At 37.5% G+C, this 20,597-nt stretch overlaps 1 protein-coding gene and 1 long non-coding RNA gene across 2 annotated transcripts in view; one reads left to right on the top strand and one right to left on the bottom strand.

Annotated features, from left to right (window-relative positions):
• The first annotated feature begins 501 nt into the window (after positions 1–501).
• LOC307165299 lies at positions 502–2,159 on the top strand. Its single transcript, XR_013822455.1, has 3 exons — positions 502–640; positions 1,107–1,286; positions 1,375–2,159. It is a non-coding gene; the product is annotated as an uncharacterized lncRNA (long non-coding RNA).
• Positions 2,160–4,820: 2,661 nt separating this feature from the next.
• Positions 4,821–20,597, bottom strand: part of mmp24 (matrix metallopeptidase 24) — a 29,127-nt gene continuing 13,350 nt past the window's right edge. Inside the window, exons 2-9 of the mRNA XM_079882789.1 lie at positions 19,199–19,347; positions 17,881–17,997; positions 16,030–16,334; positions 12,769–12,930; positions 12,456–12,673; positions 11,925–12,063; positions 8,922–9,188; positions 4,821–6,558 (exon numbers count right to left, since the gene is read on the bottom strand). Of these exons, the coding sequence (XP_079738915.1) occupies positions 6,221–6,558; positions 8,922–9,188; positions 11,925–12,063; positions 12,456–12,673; positions 12,769–12,930; positions 16,030–16,334; positions 17,881–17,997; positions 19,199–19,347 (1,695 nt within the window). The 3' untranslated portion in view covers positions 4,821–6,220. The remainder of the gene's footprint in view (positions 6,559–8,921; positions 9,189–11,924; positions 12,064–12,455; positions 12,674–12,768; positions 12,931–16,029; positions 16,335–17,880; positions 17,998–19,198; positions 19,348–20,597) is intronic.

The raw sequence follows: 20,597 nt of genomic DNA, 5'->3' as shown, positions 1-20,597 counted from the left end.
TTGTAAATGTTTAGTGTACTGATACATATATGTGTATTGTGGTATTGTATATTGTGGATAAGTATATTTTTTATTGAAAGTGTTTTTATAAAAAAAAAATATAATAGCATTGTTCAACATACAATCAAAATAAAATGAAGATAAATATTTTAAAAACAAGGAATTAATTTCATTAACAAAAAATAAAAATTTACAAATACTACAAATACTTGACGAATTTAACAAGTCACTTTTGCCATGCCTTATTCAATTTAACAGCACTATAATAAATTAATTAATTAAATAAAATATATTCTCATGTCATTTTAGATTAGCACATTTATATCTCTATAACCAGTTGTTTTCCAAATGGCTGAGACATGGCGAGCCATGTTGTTTTTATCATCCACTACAAACCTGCATAGCAACAGGACACACCTCTCCTAGCTATGTGCATTTGTAAGCCAATCACTATTGAGTTTCAGTGTGACGTCGTTTTTGTTGACACTTCCATTAGCTGACCACCTGCGAAACGTCACTGCAGCAGCGCGCGCCCGTGACCCTCGACGTCCACCCCGCGTTTTCTGCCTGGAAACAAACATCGCGAGCTAATCGGAGCTGTGAAAAAACGCTAGATTCCAGTGGTTGGAGGCTGAGTGGGGTAAAGTTTTGCCGTGCCTTGGCTCGTTAACACACTATTGATCTGTTTTTGTCTCAGTCACGGTGACAAACACTCCCTAAGTGCTTGCTTCGTATGCAGTTTTTGCAGTGTCTTCAATACATTGCTGAGTTAGAGAGAGATAATGTCTCTCTTTTGAGTTCCTGCCTCACCGAATCCTGCAAACAGTTTTGTGAGGCAGCTTCTGAAGATTATCATACAAATTTCTTATGAATTATTAAAGATATCTGAAAAATAAACCATTATGCAACCATTTTTTTTCATTTAGATCTACAATGGTATTATTTTAAGTACATTAGAGTACCATATGTTATACAGTAGGATGGTATAACATGGTACAGTATTGGATTGATACTGTAGAACTTATCTAAATAACAATCAATTAAATATATTTTTGCAACTGTGAATGCAAAATATGTAAGCTAATCTAAGTCTAATTTATTTTAAGGAAATGGGGTCGGATCAAAGTACCAGTTCAGATGCTGACCAGCAACAGAGGAATCCAGGCAATCTGCCATTCCAAGGTGAAACATCTTCATCCAGTATCCAAACTGATACTGGTCCTGAGCCCCGGGATCATCTGGATCCAGACACCGGCCTGCCTCAATGCCGAATAGGCACCAGAAAGGTAGACGACATGAGCTTCATGATATCCTGCACTAACTGGTACTAAAGACCAGAGACCAACTATATTAATCGTTTCGTCCATGAATGAGTGCCAGATTCAGTGTGGGACAACAGAAGACATGGAGGCGCTGGGGTTGCAGTGCTGTTTAAATGGGTTTGATGCCATTTATGACTTTAATGTCATGCAGTGTGCTTGAAGATATCACAGATAAAGTTTTGGCTCATGTTTGTATAAACACAACCTGTTCTTCTCGACATCTGTGCACTTATGTACTGATTGCATTGTATCAAAAGCATGTATTATGTAGTTGATATCAACTTGCACTAATGAAATGTGTATGTACAAATGTCATAAATTTCATCGTTATATATTGTAAAGCATCCATCCAGAAAGCACCAAACACATTTATGTTATTTTCTTTTATTGACATTTCTTTGAACATGGTGATATTAGATACACAGTGTAAAACTGTAGACTGAAACCGTAAATAAAAACGACTCATTGTTCAAAGGATTTAAAAACAGGATTCAAGAAATAAAACTTAAAAATCATATCTAATATTAGTAAAGCAATCACTCTCATTATTAATAATCAACATTATGCATGACAATGTGAAATCATAGGCTACCGTTAGAGTGAAAGAAAAATACAAAAGGTCTGAAAAGTTTCAGTAAATCTTTGTATTTACATGACCATTAAAACCCGGACGAAGCTGAGCAGACAGCGACATTTGACCTGTAAATCAGAAAATATCAAAATTCCAAGGACAGAATCTGAATTTATTTAAACCACTGAGTGATATGTTCACTCTTAAATTCTTGTCAAAGGGAAAAAAGAACCAGTTATATACAGTAAATTCCCCCATGGTCAGTCAAAAAAAAGAATAATAAAAACAAAAAAAAAGGTTAAAGCTATCTCAGATAAAATCTTCATTAAAATTAAGCCTCTGTAATTAAAAAGCGTAAATACAGTTGGTTCCTTGACTACCTCTGATATGTTTGTCCTATTGTTAGTCTCATAAAAGGACCATAAAAAACAAAAGGCAACAGCAGCTCGGGTTTAAAGTGACTGTTGTCCAAAGCCACGATCATACCCATTAAAAAGAGGCAAATTACCAGAGAATTCCTATTTATGTATCTCCCTGTACAGTTCTGTATTTATTGATTTTTCTGTGCAACTAATGTGGTTATAGGCATGGCTTCACCTTTATTTCAAATGAAAATGTGTAGAATACCCTTATGTCTCCTTTAATGATAAATAAATAGCTTTTTTTATATGATAAGCCTCTATCTTTACAAACCTTTCACGTGACCGTACGACAACCATTTCTAAAGATATCCACCTTTGATAAATACACTTTAGTTCTGTTAAACGTTTCACTTCTGACATTGCTAAATGTTCACTGTGTTAATATATACACATAATAATACGGGCTTGCGCAGTGCTCTGTTCGCTTCACAATTCTTCATGAAATGGCATGGTTCGTAACCGAAATGTCCTGTTTTGTTTCCCAATCCAATCCTTAAGTGATAATAGTGCAGATTAAAAGATAAAAATGCCTGCAGACCTTATTCTGAGACACTTGGTCATGTCATGCATTTTTGTTAATGCCTTCTAAAAGGCATTTGAGACCTATATTCTGGAGATGTTTTGAATGGCATAGTAGATGCGATATAGCAAAAATGCATCTGGGTCTTCAGGGCACATCTGTAGTCATCCCAATTTGAATTACGGCAGCATACAGATGTTTGGGATTGCACACAAACAAGCAACCACAAAACTCTGATGTTAATTCCCAAATCGGGCGAATAGATTGTACAGTAAACAATATTGTGTTTCAGAAATAGATTCATAGTCGGATTTGCGGAAAAACTTGTGGATTGCAATATGAATGATCAAGATGCACGACGTGACCATGTGTAAGAGTTTATCCATTACTCTATAAATAAATTTGAATTTGACATTTTGATCCCAATCTACTCAGAGTACTTAAACCTGCCTTTCCACAAGAGTTTTCTTCCATCTCAAGACATCCTCATATTGATAAAGAACCTACTTTAAAACTCTTTTGAAGCATCTGAACTGCTATATAAGATGTCAGTCATACATAATAAACACATAAAACCTCTTAAGTCTGGAACTGGAACACACTATTGTGCCACATTGTCAAATTCAGTTCATGGCTTATTAGAGCAAGTGGTCTTGCTGTCTCTTATATCAACACCAGCTCATCAGATGGATTGAAAGTTGAGGAAGACAATTGGTGATGCACAGTGTGTTCCATTAAAAATACTCCCACCCAGTACTTCCTGTACCCGAAACATTAGATCACTTCACGGTCACATTGCTTGTTGTTGCGAACAGGTGCTCTAGATTCAGAGCTGACTAATAAAAATGCTTATCTGAGAGACAATAACATTGAGTCTTTCCCAAGTGGGCACAAACATGTAAAATCTGCTCTAGTTTCATGCCACTTCTCTACCCACGATCAAGCTGCTCGCACAACAGATCAAAAAAAATGATATACGAGAAGGAGGGCCACAAAAATATGCATTGTTTTCACTTAGTAAAGGCATTGAATAATATATCAAGGGATGTATTCATGTATCCACTGTTGAAATAATGAGGTGGAAATCAATGTAAATGAGCAGTGTTCAGTGTGCCATAGCAGACTTAAAGACAAGGCACAATGTCTTAAAGGGGTCACGTAACCCCTCCACAGTACTACTGCATTGAGCTAATTCGACCAGAACACCAGACTAAATATAATTTTTTTTCCACCATGTTCTAAAACATCCCATAATCAATCATTATACCAAGCATTCTTCTAACAAAAAAGTACCATGGTATCATGTATTACATGTATAGTTCTCAAGTTTTTTCTTTATGCACTGACAGTTTGCTCTATTTTGTCTTTTAAATCAGTGGTTGCGTGATGGTTCCCCTTTAAAGAAGGCTCAAAAGCTTTACAGACCACACAAAAGAGGGTGAAATGTTACTTTGGAAGACACAACTAATTTTCTCATACCCACAAAGCCATCAACAGACAGCAGGACTATTCAGAAAACATTCATGTTGGTTGAAATGTATTACAAAATTAGATGATCTCCAAGTGGTCGATCGTTTGGGCAGATGTATATGTGGCAACTACAAAAGTGACGTAATGTTACAAACACCATGCCTATAAAGCCAGCCCAGTGTAAAAATATGGTAACGCTCGTATAGATGCTCAAACCATTGGTGGAGACACATTAGAAACCTAAAAGTAGATGCCAGGTAGTTTCTGTTGCAGATCCATGCTCCATTGAACTGTGAATACAATATGTACACTATTCTCTGCGGAGTTAACAAAAAGTGGCTTTTTGTAGCTAAAAATGCTCTTTCCACAGAGAAAAATAAAAGGATTTCATTACATGCAACCTAAATGAGTTAAGGCAAAAATATCAGCAAAACTCCAATATCAAATGATAAACCATGTGCCAAGTGAAGCCTTATAGGGAGTCTCGCCAAATCTACCATCTTAATATTGTGATTAGGATGCTACAAACCTTTAATATATATACGCCCGAAGCTTTGTCAGGTTAATCCAAAAAAGTTCCATTTGAAATTCTAAAAACATCAATTACATCTCAGCTCCTTCAAATGTGTAATGTATTCTATCCAATCACACAGCAGATGAGCACGAGATGATGTGTTAATATGGTACAGACACACTTAACTGTTAAATAGCACAGTCGAACCAATAAAAGCACCCGACAGACATTTTTTAGCTAAGTGTTAGACAATCCACACCGAACACATGAAATTGAAGTCACTTCAACGCAAGACATACAGCATATTACGTTCATTCGAAGAGGACGGATAAACCGTTGAGAGATCATCTCCTGGAGGCAATGGGAACAAAGCTATTTCATATTCAGATCTGTTCATTGTTCATGTTCCTGCCTGGCACCAGTGTTTCAAATATTACACTTGGTGAAATGGTAACAAGGTACAAGATGGTGGGAAACATTACTAATTAAAGCAAAATATAATATAGAGATTGTAAGAAATAGGCATAATCCTAAACAACCAAATTGTGCCTGTTATGACACAAAATTACTCTTCTATAAAGACATAATGCAAGTGCTGTCTGATCAAAAAGAAATGATCTTTTGTTGCCAACTGATAAATACAGCATAAGAAGAAAAGGAATAGAGTACAGAAGCAAGTGGGAGGAGTTGTTAAGACTGCCCTAGTTCTTAAAAATCGTTCATCCTACTCTGTGAAAATGGGTAGGCAGCAGAGAAAAGGGGGAAAAATGCAAACAAACATTCAGATTGATGTTATGAAGCTAATTAATTTAAAAATGCCACCTAACCTCCCTTAAAAACATGTTGCAGTCTTCGAGGAGTGCTCGCGGAGAACCTCCCCATAAATGAAAAAGACTGCAAGAATTCCTTGGTATTCTTTTCTATGGCCTTTCTACCTACATGGTTTTCAAGTCATTTTTTGTCGTTTTGCTCATTTAATTTCTTTGATAATTCTTGAAATTCATGTACAAGTTTATGCTGAGAACGAAACAAGGATTTGCTGGCGTTTCGCAAATCTGCCATTCTTCTTACTCTCCCAGAGAAGAGAAAGTGATGGTTTCGGTCAAAGCTGAAGTGATGGTTCCTCAACCGTCAAGACTTCACCTGGTTAGCGTAAGGCCAGGGCATAACTTCACATGTTCAATCCCCAGAGGGTTTGTCCGTTGGGCTCATGCTAAAAAAATTGCAATATTTGTTGTAAAGTTTTGTCTTATGTGGGAAGGAAGAGGAAACTCCCTTGCCTTGTCTTTTGTTCCCTTTCTGGGACAAGGTTGTTCAGAAAACAGGCACTGGTCAAACCTCAGCATTGTAGCCCTCACTTATGTTCTCAAGCATTTGGGGTCCATCGCGCCCCTCGGTCCGTCATACCCACTCCTGCACGGGGTGTTTGTAGTAGGTCACGTGCTGTTGGACGTTTTTGTTCTTGAACTGGAAGATAGTATATACAAGGACCAGAATGCACAGTGAGAGGATGCATGGGATGACCACAGCGATTGCGTTTACAGTGCTGGGTACGTCGTTAATGGCGACCATGATGTCGACATCATCGTGTGGAAGGTGACGGTCCTTGTTCTTTTCTACTTCCGACTGATCGCAGCCCATCCAGTCTTTGACGATTGATTTGGGGTAGCCTGGCTCCACCGTTAACTTCTGGTTATCGAACTTCCAGTAATCCTTTCCCTTGTAAAAGTACGTATAAACTAGGAAAAATCAAAGAGAAACAAAATAAGATATCAGAACATATCCATAACCGGAACTCATCTACTATTGGTCAATAAACAGATAATCCCGCCCCCAAACTCACGCCATTGGTTGAGTGAATGCTACTGGTGGAGATGCTCAAACAATGTGGGAAATGTTTTGAAATGCCACAGAGCCAGAGTGTTTGCTTAATTATAGTTAGTTTGATAATTAATTTAGTAAATTATTAGTAATAATTTCCGTAGTGTTTACTGACTGGAAATTCACGATTAGAACGAGTTATTGTACAAAAAGAATTTGAATCATGAATTGTCAAGCTAAAGTTGTAAACATGATCACATCAATGGTAGAAAGCCATTCAATGCGAGCAAATATTTACATGTAGGCAGAAATGCATGTCCTTTACAGAAAGCTCATATTCATGATCACATAAATAGCTGTCCTTGTGAACACTCAATGACACAGTATTTCGAAAAGTTGTTCCAGTGTTACACAATCCCTCAGAGAGTTGTCAGTTTGATTGCCAATGCCACATAAACAAATGCATCCCAAACACTCACAGATGGGCACAGACCCAAAACTACACGTAAATACAGTGAGGAGGCTTTTGACAGGAACCCCTGAGTGTGTGATTGATGAAGTGCTCATCCTTCCTCTCTAACTTGCTATCTTGCCGAGCAAAACATGCCAAATCCCTCTTGCAAAATCTGAGTGACAGAAAAATCATGAGCTACAGGCAGACCAAAAAGTCCAAATAACCCTCTTGGCTTCTCTATCTTGAGGCCTGGCCCTAGGCTCCATGTTGAGATGGAGGTTTTGACATGGCTCACAGAAAAGATGATCATTCCTTCACTGGATAATACTCTAGAGAGAGAAGGAGGAGAAATCTGCAATTCTATGCAGCCACAGCAGAAATACTTGACTCTAGTGAATGACACTTGAGTATTTACCATTCGACCAGACTGACATCAATCCAAAACAGCAAAAGTGAGAATATCATTTGGGCAACTCTCGGTCATCATCCAAAGTCGCCCATTTTAGTGTCTACAGTGCTAAACTATAATTTAGGTTATGATTATTTACATGTTTCTACTTTATTCATATTCTAGGTATATATTCAATATTATTTTGTTGGTAATACGACATTATCCAACATTATGAAATATGAATATTATCATGGTTTTATAAAACAATTGATAAAAATGTTTATTAATGTAAAATGGAATTTTACATTTTTTTTTATAAAAAACATTTTAAATATAAATATTAAAATACTACTGTTTATTAATATATTGGTGCATATAAATAAAATGCTTAAAACTTTTAAAGAAAATGCTCCCTTTTGTCCATTTCGAGTGGACAACATGATATGTACTGTATTTCATTTCTAAGCATTTTCAAGCTACTGAGCAACCATGTTTGGTTGGGGGGGGAACAGCATCTTTAAGCATCTTCAGAGCAAATACATTAATATTGGCATACATACTGAATGCCATCAAAGGCATATAAACTGTTTCTTGGCTATCTTGCCCAGTTATAGTACCACTTTTAAAGAATTAAAGCACTTTCCCTCTTTCCATAGTACCTTCCAATGATTTCCAATGTTCCCTGCATTAAAACTTCTGAGCCATCTGACACCATTAAATTAGCTCTCTACCATAACATAATATAATATTGCATCTAGCTACGAACAGATGCCATTTTACTATACTTGTAATCATGCATCGATTGAGACTGAATTTTAATACCCAAAAGTTGTGTCTGCCTTTTCTCCCGGCCCCTGTGCCAATCCAGACCTGCTATCCGATCACCACTGAGGATGAGTCAGAGCTAAAACACTCTCTGTCAACACCACAATATTGCAGTGACTGCGCCAAACAAACACTAATCAATTACTCTACAAGGATGAGCGCAACACTAGACCTCAGCGCATATATTACTATTACCAACTAAAATACCGAAGCATGCTACGTAAGATGAACACGGTGTCAAAATAGAAGGAACAGATGATGATAAAGTAAACCAACACTTAATAAATGGTTAAATGCACTATTCTTCCTCCAAGTAATATCATTCATGTTTACGGTTTCCAAGCGACAATGCATTAATATTGAACATGCGGTTTCAGGCGTGCATTTATTGGCTTTTTAAATCTGCTTTCAGTGCAATGACAGCTATCCAAGCTTCCCTGATTATAATGCATTGCACAACAGATTAGACCCCCTACTACACACTCAAGACCGAAGCTAATCCTACTTTAAATTCTCAAACCGGAGCGAAGCAGTCAGATAAAATGCCCACTGACCACATGGCTGATTGCCACATTAAATATTGATTGGATATTGGAACCTCGATGACTTACATCCTTCACGACTGACAAAGGCTCCTTGCGGTGCATCAGGGATGCCCTTCCAGACACTGATTGGTTTGGGGTAGCCTGGGTCAGCTGTACGCTTCTCCTCGTTATAACGCCAGTACTGGTCACCCTTAAAGAAGTACGTTTTGCCCACGGGTTCCCAACGTAAGGCTGTGTCGATGCCATCGCGGGGCAGACAGTTGCCCAACTCTACCAGGCTGTGAGGGTACCCGGGCTCTGCTGTAACCTCCTTGAAGACCCAGTATTTATCCCCTAGAGTCAAAACAAGAGGCTGTGTTAGATGAGGTCAAAATTAAATTAGCTATATTGAATTGTTATTGCATAACACCAAAAATATGCTTATCTACACCGTATGTTTGGATATATGTCCAGTTATCCAAATCTTCTCCAACACTGGATCATTATTTAATTAAACTGATAACACTTTACAATAAGGTTTCCAGACGTAGTCTTTGATAAAAAATGCAATTTTCTCAGCTTTTTGCTCAAAATGTGTCTTTTTAAATTAAAATTACCCACATTGATAAAAAAAAAAAAAAATGCATTAAGCTAGAATATTTCTTTCTTTTTTTTTTTTAAAAGCAGAGGGTCTGTTCTTTTAATATATTGAATGTTCAGATATTCTTATAACAAAATATTCTGTGCCATGAAACTTTTGTGAAAATGATCAAAAATGCTGGTGGGGAAAGAGTTGAAATCAAAAGTTGTATTTGTTAACTTTAGTCAATGCACCACGACACCGTTTTTAACTAAAAACTGGAAACTTTTTTATGCATTTTGGCCGTTCATTCACACGACAAAGGCGTTTGGGGAGACTGAAAATGCAAGGTTTTAAAAACGGGCATCAAAGTTCAAGTTTTTGAAAACGAAAACGTTATCGTTTTCATGTAAACAACAAAAATGCGAATTCGTGAAAACGGTGACGTCATGTGCATGCGTACTCAGTCTATAGGAGCGTAGTGTTTCTTTATCCGAGACATCGCCAACTAGTGGCCTGGCTGCGGAATACAACGTTTTTAGTCGTTTTCGCAGATTCGTGTGAACGGTACTTGAAAAAAACATTTCCGTTTTTAGTACATCATTGACGTGTAAACGTACCCTTAGTTTGGTTGTCGGTTCATTGTTCGTTGTCGTATTTGTATTAAGTGGTTGTGCTTTAATACAGCCACCAACTATTTTACATTAATTTTAACAAATGAGACTGTATTGTAAAGCATGTTTTTTTTTTGTTTTTGCTTGCAACATTAATTGTGGTTGTGCACTGAATTTTGAAAATAACCCGCAGCCTAAAATGAGCCTAACCTACACAAAAAGGAGATGTACAGCATTTGCACTGAAAAAATGACAATGGCTTATTTTAAATGCGGCATTATTTCAGCTCAGTAAACTGTATTGTGTGCAGTTCAGATGCTGAAATGCCAGCAGGACTGTAGTTAATAGCCCCTTTATCTATTAATACTGATGTGCATTCTCTGAGATAACCATAAGGCATCCTGCAAGCTTGTTTTCTCATGAAACATCACAGAACAGGAGACTCGGGCTATAAATATCTCACCCAGCCTCTCGTTGCGCAGCAAGACTGCACCGGGCTAATTTAATGAGAAAGAGAGGGGGAGAGGACGGCGAGATAGAGAGAGTTCGTTCGAGAGAACTGAAAGAATAATAAAGTACTGAACAGATTCACTACGGCTGTCAGGCTCAGTGGAGGATAAACACTATGGATAAATACAGACCTTTCCTGAGATCAACCCTCAATCTAACAGCATTATCTAACTCAGTGTACCTATGCTTGTATTAAAAAGCAACATAAAAGGAATTAGTCAGCCTGAGCAAAATACATTGATTTGAGCTGAAACTGATCCAAACAGAGCAACAGATGTTTAATGCATATGGCTTCACTTTATTATCTAGGCCATATTCAGGTACTTCAATACAGAGCTTTTTATTAAGACTTCAGGATGTATTTGGTATCATAATTTGCAGTTATTACAAAAGATGTTATAAAACAATCAGAGCTTTTAAAACTAGCCTGAGGCTGCACATATTATATCAAGCAATAATCACTTATTAGTTTTGTTAAAGGGGGGGTGAAATGCTATTTCATGCATACTGAGTTTTTTACACTGGTAAAGAGTTGGATTCCCATGCTAAACATGGACAAAGTTTCAAAAACTAAGTTGTACGTTTGAAGGAGTATTTTTGTTCCAAAAATACTCCTTCCGGTTTGTCACAAGTTTCGGAAAGTTTTTTTCGAGTATGGGTATGTGTGACGTCAGATGTAACGGAATTTCCTTATATGGGTCCTAAGGGCACTTCTCCGGTAAGATCGCGGCCGCGCGCACACTCTTAGACCAGAGCAAGAGAGTGAAAGCAGTTCGCCATCAAAGCGCCCTGCCCGGCTTTTGGAAGTCAGTGTCACCAAAGAAGTGGGTTTTTGGTTGCCAGGGCAAGACAACCCTGCACAGATTCCCAAAGAACCCAGCGTTAAGGAACCCGTGGATGGAGTTTGTTTTCCTGAGCATAAACGGAGTTGTGTAAGACTGTTTGTTCCCTGCATTTCGACGATGATTGTTTTATAAACAAAGCCCAGATCCACGGATTTGCAGATCGTCTAATGCTTAAGGATCGAGCAGTCGCAATGATAAAGTTTCGCGGTCGTGCGTTGGAACCGGACGGTGAGTAAAACTGTTGAACTGAACAAATGTCTCTGTGTGTTGTCACTAGCTCGGCGCGTTAGCACAGCTAAGCTTCGCCCACAGGGCCCGCCTCCAGCCGCTCGTTTTTTTCCGGAAAGACTCGGTACAGTCTATCTTTCTGTTATTAATATAATAAAACAAAATACTTTTTGGAGATATGAAGGATGCAATATTACTCTATATGTACTCAAGATTAAGTGATTGAGTGAAAATGAGCATTTCACCCCCCCTTTAATGATTGTTTGGATATTCTTCGATTTAAAGTCATGACAACTAATATAATAAATCTTACCTTTGAAGAACACAAATTTGCCATCTGATCTCTCATAAGCAGCATCAATGCGAGAAGGTAAACCCTTCCAGAACTGGTCTATCAACATGGGATAGCCTTCCTGAACTTTGTTGTTGCGCAAACGCCAGAACCAGCGATCCTGTGATGAATAAAAGATTATTAGGATCGATTAAATATATGTCCAATACTGATAAGCCAATAATTTTTTTACAGTATGCCTAATAACTGATCAATTATCTTAATTAAAATACTATATTATTATGTCTAAATAAAATAATTAATATATAAATGAATGATTTTAGATTAATAGATATAGATTAATAGATAATTATTTCCAGATATAATACAGATATATTGTGCGTCAACATATTGCATGTTAACAAATGCATTTTTCTTATACTGAATAATTTGTTAATACCTTGTATAAGGAATTACAATTTTTGATACTACCAAATTTGACAAAAATGATCTGTATTATGGTAATTTTATTGTAATTTATTAATGATAAAAAAGGGAACCGATGCAATTCACCTTAAAAACAAACATCTCCCGGCGAAAGAAGGCCACCGTGTTGAAGTTGCCATCGCAGATGTTGGGTTTTCCATTGCCAGGAGAGAAGGGGCGATCTCCAGAGGGCGGGCGAGCGGGGCGAGACTGCCGGTCGTGTTTTCTCTCAGAGGTGGAGTGTGTGCGTCGCGCAGGTAGAGTAGGAAGAGGTCGAGTGGGCTCCAGCATGGCTGTGGGAATTCCTGCAGAAGAACAAAGTTTAGTCAGCCTTCCATGGCAATTCAAGTATAATCTATATCCTTGCTTAAAAATGAGCTAATAGAGATCCTAATTGTACCGTAGATTTTCTGGATCCCCTGAAGGTCATCTAGAGGCAGTTTGAAGTTGTGCGTGTCCATGTATTGATAGAAGGGGGCCATGATTGCACTGGGGTCATTGGAATGTTCCAGACCTAATGCGTGTCCCAATTCGTGTACGGCCACCAGGAAAAGGTCATTGCCTGAAAGATAAAGGTTAAAGGTCAAATGCATCTTTGAATCATTACTAATCAGAATTTGATATTAGATGAAAACATATAGCAGTATGGCATGTACTGAATTACCAATGCAAAGCCTAAGCTCTGCATATTTAATGTGCATTTTATTTAATACAGTCTAAATAAGAGCTCCCATAGAAGTTCATCAAACACTGAATCAGCAGAGAATAAATGTGTTCATTCTATCATTAAGGGAATAGTTCACCCATAGTTCAACACACTTGGGATACCTGCTTTTTTTTTGTCACTTCTGGAGCTTAACAGCATCATTCACTTTCACTGTATGGTACAGTATAATGCACCTGGGAAATTGCATATGCAAATTAAATCAATAATCAGTGTCAGTTTCTGTAAAAGGTGTGAAAACCAAATTCTACGGTCTTTCAAAACCAGGTGCAATGCATTTGGTTATTAGTTTAGAGAGGAACTGATGGGTTCGCATTCGCATATTGCAAAACCAACACATATTTCTAGCCAAAATAATATATTCAAATATATGCTGTAAAACAGTGTGAAAATGTATTTTGTTTACACCTTCAAATGCCAAAATGTATGACAAAATACTTAGGGCCAGATTTACTAAACAGGGCAAATTAGCATGAGAGCGCAATCCCATGAAAGCACAGATGAGAGTGGAAAGTTCTGCGTGTGATCTACTGTCAATATGCACATTAAAGAACACATTATTTCCATAATGACCAACACAGTCTGCCAAGAGCAGTGCAGATTAACGTAGGGTTGCAAAGAAGCAGAGCCGCTGATAATCAGGTGCGGGTGATCTACTGACAACACAGGTGCAAAATGGTTTAAGACAAGCTTTTTTGGGGATGTAAATTGTGGTGCAAATACCAGTAAATAAACCTTAGTAAATCGCGTTACGTGATTTATTGAAATACTCTCCTCCCGTAAATTTTGCGTCTTACAGAGAAACTAAATGCATATGCAATAAGGTCAGCCGCAAAAATAACTGTCCACGCCTTTTCAGCGCTGATTTCTCTCTGCGTGTCTTTAGTAAATCCTGACAGAGAGAGAGTTTGTTAGTAAATCTGGCCCTTAAAGAACTTCAAGAATATTTGTATAAATATATATATAATATATACTAAGACTAAAACTGTACATTTTAAATAAATAAAAAAAAGATATATAAGGAATGTATTTTGGCTACTTTATTTGTAATATGTAAACATGTAAAAATATATATGAAAAAATATATTTTTTGTCCGTATGAGTTTACATCAATTTACGCTATGTCTACACTTCACGGTAATATCTTTGAACTTATGTAGTCATGTGAAAAATGCTGTTTGTACCCAGAATCCTATAAAAGAACATCTTAAACATGTGATGCGAGTGTACGCCATCACCAGAACATGACTCAGTCGAGATTGACATGTTCAGATCTTTGGAAACACGGAAGGGACGTGACACCATATCACTCAAATCACAGAAATAGCCTGATCTGTTGGTTGGCGTCTATGGGTGCTACAAGTATCAGATGGCTCACAAAGCGTCTTTTTTTACACACTGCTTCCCCTTTCTTAGAGGTTCTCTTGGCCAAAGCATTTCTCCTTTATCAACCCTCACACTCTCTTCCAATCCAATTTAACAGTCTATTTCATTCTCCGTCTCTTTGAAAAGAAATAGATTTTGTGTTCTGTAAAGGAGTGTTATTGTGAATAAATGAAATATAAAATCTACATCAGCCGCTGAAGATAAATACATCTACTGTTTGTTGAAAACTGGTTACTTTTGATGTGTATTCACTAGGGTTGATATGGTGTATAGAGAAATAGAGCTGTAAAGAAGTCAATGTGCGTGCGTGTGTGTGTGTGTGTGTGTGTATGAGTGCGTGTACGTGAACAAGGTACAGATTCTGTGGTCTATAAAGCGTGTACTTGAACTGCTGACATTGCAGCACCCAGACAAAGATAACACAGCAAATATGCAGCACGCAGGCACAGAAGAAAGAACGCAATGTTGCAATGCTCTGTGTTTTCCTTATGTTTCCCCTGTGGTATGTACTGATGCTCCTCAGCTCACTGCTCCAGTTTACCACGCGAGAAGATTCGCCTCTACGCATCTGACTGATCTATTCATCTACAGCTGCAGAAAATTCGAGAAAATTCATCCATTCTATCCTGATTAATAATCTAACGTTTCCCTACTAAGTAAATAAAACACATAAATAGCCTACACATAAACTAATCATTAAATAGAGCCACAAAAAAATTACAAAACAGAATATAAAATTAAATATTAAATATAAATAATAAACTATAACAGTCTCATTTTGCAACTGTTGTAGCACCTTTAATTTGTCTGCAAAAAAGTTAATTAAAATAATGTCGGAGATTATTAGACCAGACATGTCAGGTCAGCCATTCTATATATTTGATTAGATCAAAACATAATGTTGGTAAGTAACACTAAAGGCTCCAGTATACTCTCTTTTTCATTCTTCATTTAGGGATAAAATGAAGTTGGAAATATCTTTTGCAGCAATATACTGTTAGCTAACATCCCAATGCTATCCATGCTGCTGAGCGTGCCATTTAGATCTATACGTAAATATGTGCTGCGCGCTTTCCTCTCAGTAACAAAATAAACGCACAACAAACATGCCAGCGGTGAGAAAACACCAGTTAAGAAAGCATCTGATCGTAGCGATGAGGATATGTTTGAACCAGCTCTGCCATTCAGCACTCCATTCAAGTCACGTTTATTTATACAGCACTTTATGCAATATACTGCTTTAATGCAAGCAGCTTTATAGTATTTGACACTGAAAAAACAATGCCAGTGTCACTTCACTACAATGCAGCTCTTCAGTGTGTTCATGTTTTACTCGCGTCTGACCTCAAAGGACTGAACAGATGAACCTCAAAGAAGGCGGAGCCTCAGAGCCACACCCACCTATTACGTAATCGCCACGAACCAATGGGAGTTCAAAGGTGTTTACCAGCTGGAGGAAAGTTCTCCAGAAAAGTTTGCTTTGGCAAGAAATTGTTCGAAATTACATCACACCAGTTCATTCTTTAGTGTTTGCTATTAAGAGACACTTACCGTCGTGATTTGCATTTCCTAACGTCCAGGGCTCATCAGAGTCAAAGTGTGTGTCTCCGCCAATTCCGGGACCGGGGAAATAAGCATGAGCTAAAAAACCTCCCTCTCCATCAAAAGGGGAACTGTCACCATGGAAACCAGAGGCAAAGAAGATCATTATGTCTGCCTCTTTACCCTCGTTCTTGATCTCCGAATAGGCCACTTCCTGAAAGGTCAGAGGGGTCACTGTCTGCCAGACATCGAAGGCCTGGCGAATGGCCCTCTGGGTATCTTTCTCGCCCACCTTGGGGGTGAAATTATGTATGCTGGAAACAGGAAGAGGAAGAATACAGAAAAAAAGATCATGCATACTTAATATTAAATTGGATGACTTGATATTAACTAATTAATTCAAATTAAATATTTCAAGGAACAATGCACTATTAATGTGATTTTCAAACTACCTTAACTGGTAAAAAATAGTGCAAAATATGCAGTATGGATGTACTGTTATACTGCATCTGACATGTGCATAAACTGTAAAGTTATAATAAAAATTCAAAACATTTGAAATGTTGCCTTGGCAACTAACTGAAATAAATAAGTTGAAGTTCTAAAATATATCAAAGCTAACTTACACATAATACAACTGACAAAAGCACACAACAAAATTTTCTAAAAATGTATCTTAGATTAAACTGAAAACTAGAAATCTAAAAAATATTAATAATACTTTAAGTAATAGATAATATAAATAATAGTAAAGTAACACTGCATGCATATTTATTTTTCCATATCAACTATGACACTACAGCAACTATGCAGCAACTATCAGTGTCCCGTTTCTTAATTAGAAAGGTTGTTTCTATACGAATTAGCTCTGCGCTATACTGAAGCGAATCCCATTTCAGTTCACAGCGCTGTGCTGTTACATAAGAATTAATCTGCATATAAATTTCCTTGAATATAGGGCAAAAGTTAAACCAGGCCAGACACCTGAGGCAGAAGCAGATGGTTGTCTCTGGCACACAACTGCAGGCACACAAGTGAGAATATCACATTTGATTAACCAGTGCCTACAAACTAAGCTCAAGTCTGCATTTGATGACTAAATGAAATTAATAGAGCTTAAAAAACAGATGAAAGCAAACAAATGTTTGCAAATTATTTAAATGGTTTAATGTTTATGCCAATAGGAATGCACCACAAGAACAAAATGTCCCAGAATCCCTTTTGTTCAGCTCATCTACGCTATATATACACATATATAGATGTGTATATTTCAGAGTCAGGCATAGGCAGAAATTGACTTAAAAAAATACATAAATGAATAGGTTGAGTGGGTTTTGGGGGGGATAACTGCAAAGAAAACCAGTCAAAGTACCAGGTTTTTATCAACTATTCCTCCTCCATCCTGACCTGCCGCATTCCTTGCTTTCTTTGTTTCTTTCTCTCTCCCATCAGGCAAAAAAAAAAAAAAAAGCTTATTGTAGCATTTTTAAGGTTGGAGGGAAGCATTTCAACAACATCTGTCTGGAACATTGTGTAAGTGGCATGTGCTCCAAAACACACTTGCACGTGTGAATGCACTATGCACTCAAATAATTGAAAATGCGGGAACAAATATACTCCACGGGCTGGCTTCAGCAAGACGCCTAATGGGCCACCATTAAAGAGAATCATGTGAGGTGCAGTTAGTTACAGGCATATGGAGTTTCCCTGCAATGCCATTCAATAAAGAGTAAACACAGTTTCTGTAGTTCCCTCTAGAGGTTCCTCAGGTGCAATATTCAGTGAATCAGTCAACCTATCCATCCATCCATCATGTAAGCTTTGCATTTAAACGGTCTCTAAATATACTGCACACTTTACCTGTATGTGATCTTCTTGTCCCTCCATTTCTGACCAGTGAGGGCATAGCGTTTATTTCTCCTCCGTCGGCTGATGTGAGGGTGATCTGGAACCCCACACCGTGGTTTTCTCATCCACCTTAAAACACGTGGATAATGATCACACCAAAGGACACCAAAAAGCTAACAGTAAACAAACAGGGCAAATTTATAATTCTTGTTATTATAAATGCTTTATCCATGCACATGTTCGAAATAGCCTCCCTCTTGAAGCAACATCTCTTCTCTTCTCTGATGATGTGTTTACTGACACGAGGGCGGGGAAACCTGTCACTCACATGAGATCCACCAATAGCAAACCACAACCATCCAATCAATTCCTCATGGAGGAATCAAGTCCTACATTTTTTTTTTACTTGTTCAAGAAGCCATTTCATTTGGATATTCGTCACAATGGGGAAGAAATTACTATATCAACTTCCATTTCATGCCGACTTTAAGCACTACGAAATTATATGTTTATGTTTCACTGGATTTATTCTTCTTCATAAGTAAAAATTAGTCTCGCTGTGCCCCCAACAGCTCTGGAGCTTGATCTAAGCGTAACACTCGGCTGGTCATGTGATCTCAACATGCCATCTCCCATGAGGGGTGACTCACCTTGTGTAAAATAAATTGTTCTGGACTTAGAGTCCCCCTGTGGTAAAAAATCATGTTTTTAATGTTGTTTATATGTCTCTGTGGTGTTTTTAATATGCTTTAAGACAAACCATGTACAAATTCGTAAGTCGACAGCATTGCTGAGTATTTTCTCTTTAAACTGCAGTGAGCCAAAGACAGTCTCAACAACACGGTTTGAAATCCCTGGTGTTTCTGACACCACAAACTACCTTGTAACCAATCAGATCAACGTGTGATCGTCAACGAGTGGATCTCTGAGCTGCCGTGAGTGAGTGGAGGCGGGGCTCATTTGCATATTCATAGAACCGCGTATAATAATGAGGCAAAGTGCAGTCAAGCTATTCTAAGGCATGATGACATTTTTTCAAAGATGAGTTTTAAGGCATAAAATTATTGACTTCAGGGCGACTTTAAATCTTCCTCTCATGTAAGTGGATATCATTTTAAACATATTTATCAAAACTACTATAGCCTGCTTTTAACTTTTTAAGTGAAACTACACTTTTTTAATTATAAAATGAATTACAGTTTGAAAAAAACAGCCAGTATTAATTGAGCTTTTGCACTTCAACTGTTATGAAATGAGTTTTTCTTATGTTATTGCCTGTTCAGGATTTTTTTAAAGGTAAGTTGAGCAGTAAAGAAAGGTTGTTACTAACTCGATGGTGGTTTGGTCCAGCACTCCCGTCACTGGAATACCGTAAAACCGCTGCATGGCAGCGACCGCTGACTGCATGGCTTTCTCCGATCGCAGGTCCGAAGTCCGGATGTCATGAGGGAGCAGGTAGCCATAGTTCTTCAGCCACGTCTGCAAACAGAGAGACATTACATTGAGAACTAAAGGCAGAGTTATTATAGTTAACTAAAATTAAACCATTAAAAAAAAATTCGTTCCTTGAAATAAAAATAAACATTAACTGAAAAAATATTTCAAAAAATTGTGAAATGCTAATATAATGATTGTAATATATACTAAAAATACCCCTAGAACATTAAAAAACACACACAATTTGGTGATATAAATTTTCTAAAACCATTTTGATAGCCGTTAATCAGTATCAGAACTGGAAAACACGCCCAACAATTTGACCATGGTGAAAAAAGATGCAGCTTTTTAGATCTTTGAATGGAAACTGTAAAAAAAATACGAACTAAAACAAGACCTTAAAATGACATCTTTAAATTATTCTGACTAAAAAAATGTGAACAGTAAGAGCACTATCAAGTTTTAAGTTAACAATAATCAATTATGCAAATACATTTTTGGATACTGGTGCACATTTCAGCATTTCAGCTTTAAATATGTGTGAGCAAAAGGAGGAACAAAAAAACTAAACAGACGTTGTTTAGGTCAGTCACCTCATATAAACTCCATTTGTTCTCAAAGTTCGGTTCATTTCACATGCTCCTTGATCTAAACGCATTTAAAAGCATAAAAATAAAACTGAACTTATATAGAGCATCCTCTCATTCCCTCCTCTCTCAGCTTTCATCTCTCCCTGCGGACAGGCAAGAGTGGAGAACTGGTAAGCAAAGCCCTCATTTTAAAGCACTGCACATGGAGAGGGCTCTTTAATTGAGCTCATGGCTTAGAGTCCATTTTCAGCATGAATATTTTAATGCTGGAGTTTCTGGTCCTTTCCTTGTCAACATGAAGCAGGACCCATCACTAACAGTGAGTCGATGCTTGAAACGGATATCAATATACATTGGGCACTGCACTGTTTCTATATCAGACAGAGCCATGTAGAGTTCATTCGAATTAAAAAAAGAGTGCTCTCTCGATACTAAATGTGTATCTGCAATTAGAATCAATCACATCTACTACTGCATAGGGGTTGGAATCAAAGGGTACCTCACGATACGATATGATACACGATACACTCACAATACCGATAATATCACAATACTGAAATTCTGCGATAATCAGTATATTGCTAGGCAATCCAATAATTATACATAACGATATCTGTCTAAACAAGAGGCCTGTGAAAACGTTAAGTGCAGGTTTTCTCTCTTTAGTCAAGTCCAAACCGTTAGAAAACAGCACAAACTTTT

This window comes from Squalius cephalus (genome assembly GCF_949319135.1).
Source record: "Squalius cephalus genome assembly, chromosome: 10".
NCBI lineage: Eukaryota > Metazoa > Chordata > Actinopteri > Cypriniformes > Leuciscidae > Squalius > Squalius cephalus.
The sequence above is the reverse complement of the archived record's forward strand: the minus strand, read 5'-3'. Positions and strand labels throughout refer to the sequence as shown.